General features: G+C 36.8%; 3 protein-coding genes across 3 annotated transcripts in view; 2 read left to right on the plus strand and 1 right to left on the minus strand.

The window, feature by feature from the left end:
- Positions 1 to 11,804, plus strand: part of LOC107841181 (beta-amyrin synthase-like) — a 41,877-nt gene extending 30,073 nt beyond the window's left edge. Inside the window, 16 exon segments of the mRNA XM_047396482.1 lie at positions 6,362 to 6,559; positions 7,689 to 7,773; positions 7,960 to 8,126; positions 8,242 to 8,430; positions 8,523 to 8,636; positions 8,807 to 8,926; positions 9,002 to 9,059; positions 9,062 to 9,123; positions 9,234 to 9,332; positions 9,550 to 9,606; positions 9,766 to 9,812; positions 9,902 to 10,045; positions 10,131 to 10,308; positions 10,510 to 10,590; positions 10,983 to 11,066; positions 11,300 to 11,804. Coding sequence (XP_047252438.1) covers positions 6,362 to 6,559; positions 7,689 to 7,773; positions 7,960 to 8,126; positions 8,242 to 8,430; positions 8,523 to 8,636; positions 8,807 to 8,926; positions 9,002 to 9,059; positions 9,062 to 9,123; positions 9,234 to 9,332; positions 9,550 to 9,606; positions 9,766 to 9,812; positions 9,902 to 10,045; positions 10,131 to 10,308; positions 10,510 to 10,590; positions 10,983 to 11,066; positions 11,300 to 11,422 — 1,806 coding nt within the window. The 3' untranslated portion in view covers positions 11,423 to 11,804.
- Positions 11,805 to 13,595: 1,791 nt separating this feature from the next.
- Positions 13,596 to 14,361, plus strand: LOC107841182 (beta-adaptin-like protein B). Its single transcript, XM_047396377.1, is given in 3 exon segments — positions 13,596 to 13,778; positions 13,862 to 14,315; positions 14,318 to 14,361. Coding segments are annotated over 3 exon segments (681 nt in total).
- Positions 14,317 to 15,956, minus strand: LOC124887231 (ATP-dependent DNA helicase 2 subunit KU80-like). Its single transcript, XM_047396483.1, has 2 exons — positions 15,162 to 15,956; positions 14,317 to 15,083 (listed from the first exon to the last, which is right to left on the minus strand). Exons 1-2 carry the CDS (start codon positions 15,267 to 15,269, stop codon positions 14,781 to 14,783), a joined length of 411 nt encoding a protein of 136 aa, XP_047252439.1. The 5' UTR covers positions 15,270 to 15,956; the 3' UTR covers positions 14,317 to 14,780.
- Between the last annotated feature and the right edge of the window lie 516 nt (positions 15,957 to 16,472).

Here is a 16,472-nt window from a genome sequence, read left to right on the forward strand (position 1 = left end):
TTCCATTAGATTGAGGTGAATACGAGACCGTAGTTTGATGGATAATTTCATTCTCTACACATATTTCGGTGAAGGGAGATTTATATTCTCCGCCCCTATCACTTCTTATCATTTTGATCTTTTACTCTAACTGATTTTCAACTTCAGTTTTGTATTGCCTAAACGCATTTATTGCTTCATCCTTACTATTTGTCTAGTAGACATAACAATATCTAGTGCAATCGTCAATAAAAGTTATGAAATACTTTTTCCCACCACGTGATGGTGTTGACTTCATATCACAAATGTTAGTGTGTATTAAGTCTAAGGGATTGGAATTCCTTTCAGCAGACTTACAAGGATGCTTTGCATAGTTTGATTCTACACACATTTGACACTTTGATTTATTGCATTCAAAGTTTGGCAAAACTTCTAAGTTAATCAGTTTTTATCATGTTTTGTAATTAACATGGCCTAAACATTCATGCCACAAATCATAAGACTCAATCAAGTAAGAAGAAATTGAACTTTTATTGATTTCAACATTCATTACATTCATTTTGAATAGGCCCTCATTGAGGTAACCTTTTCCTACATACACTTCTCCTTTACTAAGTACAATTTTTTTGAAAACAAACACACATTTGAATCTGTTCTTTTCTAGAAGCGAAACTGAAATCAAGTTCTTCCTTAACTCCGGAACATACAAAACATTGTTAAGTGTCAACACTTTGCCGGAAGTCATCTTCAAGCATACCTTTCCAATTCCTTCTACTTTTGCAGTAGCGGAGTTAGCCATGTAGATTATTTCTTCTACTTGAGCCGGAGCGAATGAAGAAAACAAATCTTTGTTGGAACAAACATGGCGGGTGGCACCAAAATCTATCCACCATTCGCGAAGATTCCCTACCAAGTTGCATTCTGAAAACATAGCACACAGATCATCACATTCTTTATTGGACTCAATCACATTTGCTTGGTCATTTTTCTTGCCTTTGTTAGGGGCACGACAATCTGTGGACTTGTGGCCAATCTTGCCACAGTTGAAGCACTTTCCCTTGAATTTCTTCTTGGATTGATTGTTTCCATGTTCAACTTTCTTCCTTTTTTTTGAATTGTTTTGGTCATCTTCTATAATATGTGCTCCATTAATTGTAGAATTCCCTTTTGACCTTCTCTCGGCATCCTTATTATCCTCTTCAATACGCATTCGGACAATAAGATCTTCGACAGTCATCTCCTTGCTTTGTGCTTCAAGTAGTTTTTGAAGTCTTTTCACATAGGTGGTAGCTTCTCAATAATCGCTGCTACTTGAAATGCATCATTCACAATTAAACCTACAAAACAGTTTATGTGAGTACTAAGAATATTTTTAATTTGTTCAACAAAGGTATTTTTCAAAGATATACCTTCCGCTAGGAGATCATGGATGATTACTTGCGATTCCTGCACTTAAGAGACAACCGACTTGTTATTTATCATTTTAAAGTCTAGGAACCTTGCAACGAAGAATTTCTTAATTCCCGCATCCTCTGTCTTGTATTTTCGTTCTAGTGCCCCCAACAATTTCTTCGATGTCTTAGTTCCACTATAAACATTCTAGAAGTCGTCTTGGAGACCACTAAATATATAATTCCTGCAAAGGAAGTCCGAGTGTTTTCTAGCCTCTACAATTATGAAACGCTCTTTGTCTGAGGTTCCCTCGGGCACCTAAAGAGCATCCTTACTAGTGAACCTTTGAAGACATAGATTGGTGAGGTAAAAGAACATCTTTTGCTGCCATCTCTTGAAGTCAATGCCCACAAACTTTTCAGGCTTCTCCGCAGGTGCCATAGTTTGTAGAGCATTTGCTCGACTTGTCGTGGCAATACTTGTTGCCTCTCCAGTCGTTGCTGCATCTTGTACTTGACTTTCATTAGTCATTTTTCTTGTCACCACAAGACAGTAAATTTAGTATTTTCAGAATACTACTTATTAAAAATTGGAACAATTTTAAACATCTCTTGTTTCTAGTTAACGATAAAGTTTTTATGACTTCCAATCGTCAACTGAGTGATTTTTAACTTGTGATGAAGATTTTATATCTTCAAATCACTAGTTAAATTCAAACGGAGTAGAAAGCTTAAAGCTTTAATCTCCAAAAATAAGCAATATAGATTCTGGATTAATCTTTAAGATTGTTATCTTTTATATATTCGGGTACAAGAATATGTATACATGCAACACAAACTTCAACTTTAGTTCAATTCTAAGAAAAGAACACTTATGAAGTTACCTAACACCTTCAACACTAGATTATGAATAATCTATCTATGAAGTGTGTTAATTTTCAGAAAAGAGATGAAATAGAATTTTAAGGCCAAGTCCCCCGACTTCACGGAGTGTCCTTAAGGAATAATTTCCCTCACTGTACCCGAGGTTATGGAATCTTCCTCCCAGGATAAAATGGTCTTCAATTCGAACAATAGCGGTACCTCAAATTGTTGGATTCAACGAACTCACTCAACAATTTGATTGATCACACAGAATGTTTTTGAAGACAAGAAGAGAGTTTGTATTTCAGAAAATTCGTATCTAAACTTGTGGACAAAAGCAGGTTATATAGCCTTCATATGCCTCTTCTGAAAAGTGGCAATGGTTCAATTAAAAGGTATGACCTTTCCTGAAAAATCATGTCTGTTCGTCCAAAGATTGCATCTTTTCCGAACAGGCAAACCATTTCATGAATCAGTGTGTCATTTCGTTGAAGGATTGAATCCTTTCGAAACATCAGTTTGAAATAGTGCATCCTTCTGAAGCATCAGTTCGAAACCAAAACACTGCATGCATGCATATAATTAGAGGATCAAAGCCTAAGCCGAAACCGAAGCCGGAGCCGAGCGAGCTAGGAAAACGACGGTGCAAGGCATCTCTTATCTCTTGCCTCACTTACCAAGTGGAATGAGTGTTTCTTAATATAAACACTTGAAAGTCACATTCTCCCACCAATGTAGGAGAAATAGTAGACTTTTCATTTTAGAGTTAACTTTCCATTTTAGTGTTTTCTTCTCTATTTTTCCTTCCACTTGGTTTCCTCCATTTTTCATTCACACTTTATCTATACTTTGAACCCAACAAGTAATCCCTTGGTGAGAATATCAACAAGTTGTTTTGTAGAAGCCAAATATACTATGTGTATTAGTCCAAATTGTATCTTCTCACAAATAAAATGACAATCAATATGCATATACTTTGTATGCTCATGGAACATTGGATTAGCTGCTATTTGAATAGCAGACTTACTATCACATGACTCATTAACTGGCAAAGAACAGATAATCCCAATTCTTTAAACAGACCAATAAGCTAACTAGTTCAACCACTATGGAAGTAAGACTTCTATATTCTGCCTCAGTTAAGTGACTTCCCAAGCTTCACTGCATAACCACTTACTGATCTTCTAGTAGTAGGACATGATGCCCAATTTACATCACAATAATCCTGCAATTTTGTGGAAGGTGCAGAAGACAAAAGAATCACCAATCCTGGTGATTGTTTGATATATCTCACCACTCTAGTAACAATTTCTACATGAGAGAGTTCAGGAGAATACATAAACTGGATGAGATTTTGAACTGCAAAACTTATGTTTGGTTTAGTCACTGCTAGTCAGATAGAGTAACCTCCCAAAATAACCATTTTATTAGGACCAGGATCTTCTAGCAAATTATCTTGTTGTAGCTTAAAGTGTGTCAAGAATGGACCTTAGGCCTAACTCAACCTCTAGAGCTAGCTTTTGAGGTGAGGATTACCCAAGTCCATATAAGCAAACCACTAGTCCATTCCCCAACCAATGTGGGACTTTTGCCTACTCTAACACCCCCTACGCCCAGGCCCAACTGGCACTGGCGCATGGACCGGGAGCCCAAAACCACAATGGACCTGGCTCTGGTACCATGTCAAGAATGAACCTTGGGCCTAACTCAATCTCTGGAGCTAGCTTTTGAGGTTGAGTTAGGCCCAAGGTCCATTCTGGTATCAGAGCCAGGTCCATTCCCATTTTGGTCTCCCGGTCCACGCGCCAGTGCCAGTTGGGCCTGGGCATGAGGGGGGGTGTTAGAGTGGGTAAAAGTCCCACATTGATTGGGGAATGGACTATTGGTTTGCTTATATGGACTTGGGTAATCCTCACCTCTTGAGCTAGCTTTTGAGGTTGAGTTAGGCCCAAGGTTCATTCTTGACAAAGTGCTGATCAAATTCAGCTGCAGTCAACTTCTGATTCATTTCCGTAGGTGCTCCCACTGGTTTTGCACCACTTAATCCTAAAACTCGAACAAGTTAAAGTGCATACTTTCTTTGATGCATCAATATACCTTCATTGCTTAAAATAGCTAAGCTCACCTAGGTCTTTGATTTTGAAGTTAGTCTGCAGAACATTCTTTATCTCCTGTATAAGAACCAGATTATTCCCTGTGATCAATAGATCATCAACATAAACCTAAACAAACATCTTCTTTCAACCCGCGTGTTTAATAAAAGTGAGTAATTTAGATGAATTTGAGTGAAACCAGATTCCATCAAAGCTGTTGTTAACTTGACATTCCACTGCCTAGAGGCTTGCTTAAGCCCATAGAAAGACTTCAGTAGCTTGCAAATACTCATCTGACCTTCTGTTGTCGTCTGTCCTTTTGTTGTGGTGACGCTGAATCCTTGAGGTAATTCCATGTATACTTCTTCTTCTAAATATCCTTAAAGGAAAGCACTGTACCCATCCATCTGATGGATATGCCAATGCTGAGCTGCATCCATAGCAATAACTCATATGACTGTCACCATCTTCGCCACAGGTGAAAAGGTTTCTTGATAGTCATGTCCCTCTCTTTGACTATAATCTTTTGTTACCAATCCTTCTTTATGTCTTTCTTTGCTCTCATCTGCCTTATACTTGATTTTTATAAACCCATCTACAACCTATTGTCTTCTTTCCCTTTGGTAATGAAACTATCTCCCATGTTTTGTTCTCTTCCGGTGCATGAATTTTTGCCTTCATTGCATCTATCCACTGTGGTTTTTTTGCTGCTTCTGCGTAGCTTTATGGCTCAACAACTGTTGAAAAATTGTAGATAAAATTATGATACTTCACAGACAACCTGTGTAATTTACTGCATCTGTTATTGGATAGTGGCATCCTCCCTGCTCACCCTTCTTAGTGTTTGGCACCACAAAGTCTAAGCCGTATAAGAGGCTTTACTGACCTTTGTGATCTTCTACTAATGGAGGTGGTGATACAATCTGAGAAGGCACTTCAACATCAATACCATTACCAGTGTCGGCATCATTTGTATCAGCACTCAGCAGTAGTAGGAATTGCATCAACCTCTGAATCAGGTTGAGAATCATAACTCCCCATCATCACAGCATGATCATTATTCTTACACCTTGCAACTGGACTATGTGCTATATGTTGAAAAGGAAAAATAGTCTCATTAAAATGAACATCTCTACTCATGAAAAAACTTTTGTTTGCCAAATCCAACAATTTGTATCCCTTCTGATATGTCCCATAGCCCATCATCATAGCTTTAACTGGCCCTGGTCCAAATTAATCCTGCCTGATCAAATTTGTTGCATAGCACATACATCCAATCTAAGTTGCGTGGACTCTTCAGTTTTGGTGCCGCACCCATCTCGGATTCTTCAAAAATACACTAATTTAGGTGAATCCGACACGAACCCATTGACATTTTTGACGAGTCCGAGCAACATAGTATCCAATCACTCCATATGTTGCAAGCTTGGAACCTTGTTATAAAGCAACTCATACGGAATTCTTTTGTTCAGAATTACTGATGGAATCCTGTTGTTAATGTAAACAGCAGCTTCAACATAAATGCCCCAAAATTTATCTGGCAAACAACCTTAAAATTTTATGGCTCTAGCAGTTTCAAGTATTTGCCTATGCCTCCTCTCTATTACCTCATTGTCGAGGAGTATAAGGACAAGAGCTCGGGTGAACTATACCAACTAATTGAAAAAGAGTGGGCAGTGTTGATTAAACAACTCAGAGCCATTGTCTGAACTTTTGGGCAAAACAAAAATAAATTCGGATACGAAATCTTTGTGCCTTCCTATGATTCCATAGGGTATATGACTTATAAGCACTTTTCAGAAAAACACACTTATAAGCACTTTTAAAAAGCTTGGTAAAACACTAACCGCCGCTTAAAAGTGTGTTTTTAAATTTTATTAGCCAAACACAAACTATTGCTCGCAACAATTAATTTTGAAGAAAAACATTTCTCATAATAAGATGATTTTAGAAGTTTGGCCAAACAAGCTATAAGATACTGGAAATAGTATCATAGAACTTAAACTCGTTCCTGAATTGTTGATGATGTTTCAGAATGAAGATGGTGGATGGGGATTGCACATTGAAGGTCACAGTACAATGTTCTGTACGACTCTGAGTTACATATGCATGAGGATCCTTGGAGAAGGAATAAATGGTGGTGAAAACAATGCATGTGCTAGAGCAAGGAAATGGATTCTTGATCATGGCAGTGTCACTGCAATTCCTTTTTGGGGAAAAACATGGCTTTCAGTACGTTTTATTATCTAAGAAGTAATATCTCAAAAGGTCACTCAACTTATTGCTTTCTTCCAAAATTACTCAATGAAATTTATTAATTATTAAAAAGATTTGGCATGGCAAAATAAATTATTTATGTCAAATAAGCATGGACTCCTCAGATAAACAAAATTAAAGAAGACTGTTTGTACAACAATCAATAAACTGTTTGGATACTATTTGGTTGACGTTCAAAAAAAAAAGGATGTATCTAATCAAAGAGCATAATTAAAAGTCAAATTCCGTCAAACTATGAATGCACCCAACGGTAGCAAATCACACTTGAGTTTTCTCAAAAAGAAGAGTGTTTTTGTTTTTTCACAAAAATCAGATTCCTCATTGGGTAGATTTGTAGAGCTTCATATTTTGTAGAGTCTTGACCTTTTGGTATAACCTTTGTATACGACCGATGTGGTCATGTTTATGACTGAAAATTCTTTTGCTTGATCAAAAAATTGAGGTCGATTGTCATTTTATTCGTGAGAAGATTCAGGAAAAACCTGATTTCCACGGGTTACATGAAGACAGGAGAGCAACCAGCTGATAAGTTCACAAAAACTTTGAATATGACTCGAGTTGATTACTTGTGTAACAAACTGGGCATGATCAATATCTAGGCTCCAGCTTGAGGGGGAGTGTTGCAGAATCACTGCAACTGTTTTATATTGTATATATGGTAGTCTAACAGATTTGTAGGGGATTTGATTATCTAGTTACCATAGTTAGCTTATACTCTTCCTGTATTTATATCATTGTAATCTTTCAGTATTAAACAAGAAATTCTCCATACCTTGTCTTCTTACAAAGATATTGATTCTATTACCGAATGACTTCCTAGAATATTATACCAATTAGGATTTAACTTATATATATTGATTGCGTACAAAATTGTGTGTTGTCAGTGTATTTTAACTTGTTATAATAGATAGTTAATGGTTACATATATAAACTGATATTAGTGAATTTTAAGTTGTTGTAATAATCTTTTAGACAGCCTGATATTAGTTGCACTAAATAAATTATATCATTCCATATTGTCAAGGAACCGTCTAGTGTCATGTGTTTCTTCTTGTGCTGAGATATCTCCCCTTCTTTCAATCAGATTCTTGGAGTTTTTGAATGGATAGGAACCAATCCAATGCCACCTGAGTTTTGGATTCTTCCATCTTTTATTCCCGTGCATCCAGGTTGGTTAATAGCATGCATTTATTAATGCATAGACCCCGCTTATGGAATTATACTGGGTATGTTGTTGTTGTGTTATTAGTAATATCCTGAAAATTTCATCTCATGTTGTTGTAGATATTAATTTTAAGGATTTACTATGCAACATGTTGATCTATCTCGTAGTTTGACTCGTTATTTAACTGCAGCAAAAATGTGGTGTTTCTCTCGAATGGTCTACATGCCAATGTCTTATCTCTATGGGAAGAGATTTGTTGGTCCAATCACACCTCTCATTTTGCAACTCAGGGAAGAGTTATATGATCAGCCATATGATGAAATTAACTGGAAAAAGGTGCGCCATGTATGTGCAAAGGTATGACTTTCAGAGGTCATTCAATTACCGAAATTAGCAAAATAATCAGTGTTGAAGTTATCGTTTACATCATACCATATTCTACAAATGTTTAAATATGTACTTGTCGTTGCAGGAGGATCTCTATTACCCTCATCCATTGGTTCAAGATTTGATGTGGGACTGTCTCTACATATGTACCGAGCCTCTATTGACTCGTTGGCCTTTCAACAAGCTGAGAAATAAATCTCTTGAAGTTACAATGAAACACATACACTATGAAGACGAGAATAGTCGATACCTCACAATCGCATGTGTGGAAAAAGTATGGAAACTAATTCATTTTAGAAAATACCTTCATTCTCCTAATGATTTCAATTGTTAGAGTACACTGAATGTAACACTTGGATGGCGTAGGTATTGTGCATGCTTGCTTGTTGGGTTGAGGATCCCAACGGCGATTATTTCAAAAAACATCTTGCTAGGATTCCAGATTATTTATGGGTAGCTGAAGATGGAATGAAAATGCAGGTTGGTAGATCTGAATTGTACTATTTCACAGACGACAATTAGTTAAGAATAGGATCTCTTTTACACTTTACGCGTGTTTGTAAAATAAAAAATTCTTGCCCCATTGTCTAGTTTGAAGTGAAGCAAGCATTTGTTACTGAAATTGGTGAGTATTTGTTGTTGAGTTGCAGAGTTGTGGTAGTCAAACATGGGATGCTAGTTTTGCTATTCAAGCACTATTGGCCAGTGAGATGAATGATGAGATATCAGATACTCTTAGAAAAGGACATGACTTCATAAGAACATCTCAGGTTTGGATGTTTAGATTATGAACATAACAGGTCTTTCAAATTATGGACCTTATTAATCTAATTAACTTCTTGCAGGTGACCTTCAATCCTTCTGGTGATTTTAAAGGGATGTATCGGCACATCTCAAAAGGATCATGACTTTTGCAGATCAAGATCAAGGATGGCAAGTATCTGATTGTACTGCCGAAGGATTAACGGTACCTAACTTTTCGATGAACTAAGATTTCAGATTCTTATAATTTCTGAAAATGACACGGCGATAGTGCTGATAAATTGGCCTGACATCTTCTTAATTTTGTTTCTCTAGTGCTGCCTTCTGTTCTCTTCAATGCCTTCTGAATTAGTCGGTGAGGCAATGGAACCAGAGCGACTGTATGACTCGGTGAATGTTATTCTTTCGTTACAGGTAGACACTATAAGATGTGCCCTCAATCATTATTCATTTAATCTGAAGTTGTTTTCTTCTACAGTGATTCCTAGAGAAACCCATATTTTACACCGAATAGAGGATCCATTTTAAATAACAATGAGATCCATTTTAAACCCATACTTTTCTCAATTTAGTCACTCATCATTTGACTCATTTCTAGTAACAATGAGATCCATTTTAAATAAAATTTCAGAGCAAGAATGGGGGTTTAGCAGCATGGGAACCTGCAGGGGCCTCAGAGTATTTGGAGGTAACTTCTCTGCCAAGTCAAATAATTGTCTGAGTTTGAGATTCATGATAGAAAGTTTATCTATCTGCTTCATTTCAAGATTGTTGAAAACCTTCGACCACTTCTATAGTCTTCCAGAACCTGAATAAGTAATTTTCTTGTTCTGTTGTATTTGCTCAGTTGTTCAATCCTACTGAATTTTTCGCGGACATTGTTATTGAGCATGAGTAAGATTCGTTTCTCTCTTTCCCTTCAGTGTTTTTCCCCATTGTTAGTTTCTATTTTATTGCTTCACACTGATTCATTGTCAATCCAGGTATGTTGAGTGCACTGGCTCGTCAATCCAAGCACTTGATCGGTTTAAGAAGTTATACCCTGGACACCGAACCATTGAGGTTGGCAATTTCATTGATAATGCTGTCAAATACGTGGAAGATGTACAGAAGTCTGATGGGTCATGGTATATGATATTTGTCTTGTGAGCCCTTGAAATTGCAAGTCCCTTTCTGCTCTATTGATTATGACATGATTACTCATGTCAACAGGTATGGTAACTGGGGTGTGTGCTTCACATATGCTTCCTGGTTCGCTCTTCGAGGGCTTGCTGCAGGAGGCAAGTCATACAACAACTGTGCAGCTGTTCGTAAAGGTGCAGAATTTCTTCTAAGAACACAAAGGTCTGATGGTGGTTGGGGAGAAAGCTACCGTTCTTGTCCTGACAAGGTAATTTAAAACCAAAAAAAGCTAAGAAAACAAAGACAATAACTATATCTCAGTTTACACACCGTTAAGGTCGATTATATGAACTCTAAACGTGAATCTTGCTCCATTTGGATCCGTTCATTTTCCGTAAAGAAGAGGAGGAAATATAAAGATGATTCTCGAGAAGACCATGTAACTCAGCTTTGTATTTTGATCAAACAGGTATACAGAGAACTAGAAACAGATCACTCAAATCTCGTACAAACTGCATGGGCATTGATGGGATTGATTCACTCTGGCCAGGTGAATTCCTTGTAATTTGTTCCACAATGATAGTATAACTTTGAGTTAATGATACAAAACACGCCTGAATTATCGTTTCTTTGCTAGTTTCACACCCCGACTATCAGTTGCTTCATTTTTCTACCTTAACTTTCACAATCTAAGTATTAAAACACACCCCAACCATCCCTTTTCCTACCTGAACTGTGACCATCATTTAGGTAGGGAAAAGGAACAACTGATAGTTCAGGTGTGTTTTGATACACTCGCAGTGGTAGTTCATGTAGGAAAATGGAACAAGTGATTTTTGTTATATTTGGGGTATGAAACTCATGAAAACTTGATAGTTCAGGTGTGGGCCGTGTGGCTTTTACCATTATCTCTAAAAACTTTTCTTCTTCCTATTTGGACAGGTTGACAGAGATCCAAGGCCCCTCCACCGTGCGGCTAGGCTGTTGATTAATTCTCAGACGGAAAATGGTGACTTCCCACAACAGGTAAGTATTGGAATGATATAGACTGGATTTAAACAACGCGGACATAGATGATTCATACAGTTGACTCAAACTAGTTTAGAATCTGGTCGTATTTGATTGATATTGATTAATTAATATAAAGAAAAATGCTCTTTCAAACTGGCAAAACAATATCTAAAAGAACAAATACTAAAACCAGTTTTATCCAAATATTGCTTTTACCCGATTGGTGTTTCACTTCGTAAAATGTGCAGGAAATAACTGGAGCTTTCTTGAAGAACTGCATGTCGCTCTACGCAACATACAGAAATATATTTCCATTGTGGGGTTTGGCAGAATATCGCAAAAACGTCCTATTACCATTAAAACACAACTAAATATATAGAATGCAATATTGTCCTGAAGAAATAATGTTGTTTATTGCTTGTTGTAGCAATGAAAGTGATGTAACAACGTGTAAAATCATTATAATTCTCCCCAGAAAGCTATTTATACTTGTGTTATTCTATATATCGCCACTCTTAATGATTATACTCTAGCAAATGATCACCGTGGAATGTGATCATAAGTTGTACAATTGGCCTTAAAGCATAAAACTTTGATGCCTGTGGCTGTGTGTTCCATTTGGGTTATGTTAAGAAAGACTAGTATGCTTACCCGCGCGAAGCGCGGATTATTGTAAAGAGAAAAAAAAAGGAGAAAGATAATTGTAACAATCTTGGGGACTTAATATTTCATCGATTGTTTAATAGATATGAAGAGTCTGAGTCATTCTTCTTCTCAAAGAAGCAAGTTTCGATTGAAAGAACTAAAAGTTTTTCATAGAGAAGATCAGTCGCTGCAACTCAAAAGTGCAGAGAAGGCAATACGAACCCTTAGGGAGAGGAAAACATGGGAACTTTATTTTTTATTAAATTGGTGATGCAAGTTAATTTTGTTACTATTTCAAATTGAATACACTTACTCATTTATAGACTTGATTAAGCTATTTGTTAGTATAGATTCTTTATTCTAAGCTTAATTTCTCAGTATTTTACAGTGAACTACTTTTCTCTTGCAATATATAAGAGTGAATTAAGGGAAGGCACTGCTGGTTGTAGTGTCCTAAAACTTGCTAATGTTTTTACCTATATCTATTTTCATAGGTCTCAATATTCTTAATGTGCTTTACTTGAGCTGAAAGTCTATCGGAAATAACTTTTCTATCTTTTCAAAGTGTTGGTATATATGCTACTGCTGGATCAGTGTAGATTATGCCGCAGTGGGCTTGAATCTCCTTAAAGAAAGTGAGATAACCGCGCCTCAGTCTAGAAGAAGATGATCTTATTTTCTTTATTTTTGTTCATTTTATTTCTAACTATAATAATTATTGTAATTTGTGGTATATTACACCAACACAGAGTTAGTCTTAATTTGTGGTATATTACACAAACACAAAGTTAGGCGTAAGACTGCGTATACACCACCCTCTCCCAACACCAGTTATGGAATTACACTAAATATTATGTTGTTGTTTTAACTGTGGACTGGATTTCAAAGCAGTACTCTCACTCTCGGCATAGTATCTTTTTTGTTTCTCCAAGAAAGAAATTGTGTAATGCCTTAAATACCACCAATTTTTATGATCTTTATTCATGAAGACAATACTTGCAATCACTCTTATTTGTGTTACTTTCAAAGGTGTGGTCTAGTAGTCAATGAAGTACGTGGGTTGAGAACTTGAGATTTCAGGTTCACATTCCAACAGAGACAAAAAATCGAGGTGATTAGAGTAACCGATATAACACATTTACCAAAAATTAAGAGGTGGCGCCGCCATTTCGACTTGCAAAAGGGTATCAAAGTAACTAATAGAAACCAAAGCATGTGTGATAAGACAACAACTATCTGTGCTGCTTAAGTTCGTAAGACAGCAGCTATCTGTGTTGCTAAGCTTTATGACATAAATGCTGAGCTTGTGGAAGATAGTGATTTTCGGGATGCTCTCAAGGATTTAATATCTGACAATAATCATATGGTTGTTGCAAATGCTATTACTGCTCTTGCAGAAATCCAAGAAAGCAGTAGCAGATCCATCTTTGAGATCACCAGCCATACACTTTCAAAGCTTCTAACTGCTCTGAATAAATGCACTGAGTGGGGTCAAGTATTTATACTGGATGCCCTTTCCAAGTACAAAGCAGTTGATGCTCGCAAAGCTGAAAACATTGTGGAGCGAGTCACTTCACGATTACAACTTTGAAATTGCACTGTTGTGCTTTCATCTGTCAAGATGATACTCCAACAGATGTAACTCATTACCAACACTGATGTAGTTAGGAACCTTTGTAAGAAGATGGCTCCTCCTCTTCTAACATTGCTTTCAGCAGAGCCTTGAATTCAATATGTTGCTTTAAGGAACACAAACCTCACTTGAAATTCAATATGTTGCTTTAAGGAACACAAACCTCATTGTACAAAAGCATCCGACAATCCTTGCACATGAAATCATGGTGTTCTTTTGCAAGTATAATGATCCTATATATGTGAAAAAAGGAGAAGTTAGAAATCATGATAAAACTTACTTCAGACAGAAACATAGACCAGGTGCTACACATATTCAAGGAATATGCCACGAAAGTGGATGTTGACTTTGTCAGAAAAGCTGTCCGAGCTATTGGTCACTGTGCCATCAAATTAGAGAGGGATGCTGAGCGCTATATCAGTGTACTTCTTGAATTGATTAAGATAAAAGTAAATTATCTTACGCTCCCTGAACTTGGCTAGGTACATGAACACGCTTCTTTTAGGCGTGAAATTGACTTGTAAAATAAACATGGGGTAAACTTGATCCTACTCTTCTTGACGAACCACTTTCCAATATTGCCACTTTATCCTCTGTCTATAATAAGCCTCCAAAAGCATTTATCACTCTTGTGAAGACCACTCAGAAAACTGAGGATGAAGACTATGCCGATGCAGGTGTACAGGGTTATTTTGATTCTCCTGCTCTTGTAGCAGAAAGTGGTGCATCATCGCCAGCTAGTACAGCTAATGCTCGGCATCCTACAGCACGGCAACCAGCTGCACCTGTAGCTCTTGCACTGCCTAATTTACTTGACCTTGGCATGGATAACAACAATAGTGCTATTGTATCAGCTGATCAGCTTGCAACCCTTGCTGACCCTCCTTTACCCATCGTATTGCCAGCCTCTAGTGGGCAAGGTTTACAAATCAATGCCCAACTAGTGCGGAGAGACGGACAGGTATTTTACAGCATGATGTTTGAGAAGTTCCTCTTGATGGGTTCATTATTTAGTTTAATAAGAATACATAATATCTTCCTGCCGTAGGACAACTCCAAGTTCCTCAATTGCTACCTGGGACATATGCAAACGCTCTAAGGTCAACTACTCGTATCAGGTCTTTCAACTACTCGCTATGTTTGTAATGTAAAGCTAGTAAAATCTGAAGCTCAGCGAGGGGATCCCTTACTATATCATATCTACAATTTCATACTTTGATAAACACAACTACTGCAAAAGCAACTTAAGAGCTCATATTCCAAACCAGAAAGCTTAGTGATGCTATGTTTAGGATATAACATTCATTTGGTCGAAAAAACCCACAACCACAGCCATACCAATTCCTAATTCAAAAAGAAGTTTGATAAATGTATCTGCAACAGTTATTATATATATCTGCAGCAGAGAAATATAAATCACACGTGCAATATTAGAAACCATCAAAAAGAAACTACTCAATAAAAATCTTTGATTCCATACCACGTAAAGTAATACTCCAGCTAAAAGGAAAACTCAACAATACTCTGCAACTATCATGACGCCATACCTCTAAAACAGGATTAGGTGTAAAGTCACGAGGCAACACTTCCTGTTTTTCAGGTGGTGCAAGATACAACATATGAACCAATTTATCTGCCGCCTCTTGTTTCTTTTCATTTGGATGCATTGATGAAGGCAGATGGCTGAAAGAAGGAAAGTGAAACTCCCGAGCATCCTCAGCAAAGGGAAGAACATTGAAGTAAAATGAATCAGGCTGTAAGCAACGGTCCAAGAGAATGTCAACAATCTAAGAGAAGAATAATCAAGAGTTGAAAATTTAAACCATACTTACCGTATTATCCTTGTCAGAGACATTTGGAGTTAGGACCCTAACAACAACATTACCCTGTCCTTGCCTCCATACACATTGGATAATTGCTACTTTGTTCATTTCCTTCATTGCCCTTGCCAAAGCAAAAAGTGCAAGGATGGCTTATTTGTTGCCAGGTTCGCCTATGAAGATATTTACATCTTTCAGGTAGTAATGCCTAAGTAAACAAAGTATTATTGTATGAAGATTGGAAAGACAAACAGCACAAGACATTCCCTTCTATCCAAATATCAACCAGAAAAAAACTGTGTAGATAGTACTCAAGAAATAAATTATTTCGCATTATATTTATAGCATCTGTGAATCCTAGAAGCTTCACACTTTTCTCTGGTTTGAAATTTACAGCCTCCAACTCAACAAAGGATATAGGAACAACTTGAAGTCCATACTAAAAAGCTTTAATTCTCTATTCTTGTGGCACAACTTTATTAAGGTCTTATATGCTTTTATATTCATATAAAAAATTTCATACTTTGATAAACACAAATACTGCAAAAGCAACTTAAGAGTTTAGATTCCAAACTAGAAGTAAATTCTTTAGAGATGCTATGTTTAGGATATAACTTTCATTTGGCCGAAAAAACCCACAACCACAGCCATACCAATTCCTAATTCGAAAAGAAGTTTGATACACCTATGTTGGTAAAAAGAACACAACTACTGCAAAAGCAACTTAAGAGTTTAGATTCCAAACTAGAAGTAAATTCTTTAGAGATGCTATGTTTAGGATATAACTTTCATTTGGCCGAAAAAACCCACAACCACAGCCATACCAATTCCTAATTCGTAAAGAAGTTTGATACACCTATGTTGGTAAAAAGAACACAACTACTGCAAAAGCAACTTAAGAGTTTAGATTCCAAACCAGATAGCAACTAGAAATCTTTGTGCTTCTGGCCGGTTTTCTAATGACCAGGTAACCTAAATACATTCTTCCTGAATGCTCCAAATCCTAGTAATATGAAAGCAGTAGACTTTCTATTGTAAACAATATTTCTAGCGAACAGAAAATTTTAACATAAAGAAGTTGAAAAAAGTAACAACCATGCAGCTGGAATGAAGGAGAGGCCAAAATGGGAGACAACTCTAAGATGCAATAGTCAATTTATACAAAGAGTTATGCAAATGTGACGGTATTATTCAACTACTCGCATCAGGTCTTTCAACTAATCGCAATGTTTGTAAAGTAAAGCTAGTAACGTCTGAAGCTCAGCGAGGGGATCCCTTACTATATCATATCAAAAGAATGTGATAAGCTTAAACATATCAACT

The sequence above is a fragment of the Capsicum annuum genome, chromosome 9 (assembly GCF_002878395.1).
Source record: "Capsicum annuum cultivar UCD-10X-F1 chromosome 9, UCD10Xv1.1, whole genome shotgun sequence".
In the NCBI taxonomy this organism is placed as follows: domain Eukaryota; kingdom Viridiplantae; phylum Streptophyta; class Magnoliopsida; order Solanales; family Solanaceae; genus Capsicum; species Capsicum annuum.

Excerpts from the sequence above, each read along its gene's own strand:
- LOC124887231 (XM_047396483.1), bottom strand. The coding sequence starts at position 15,269 with ATGAAGGAAATGAACAAAGTAGCAATTATCCAATGTGTATGGAGGCAA. Across the intron at positions 15,084-15,161 it reads TCTCTGACAAGGATAATACG|CCTGATTCATTTTACTTCAA; the intron begins GTAAGTATGGTT and ends CGTTGCTTACAG.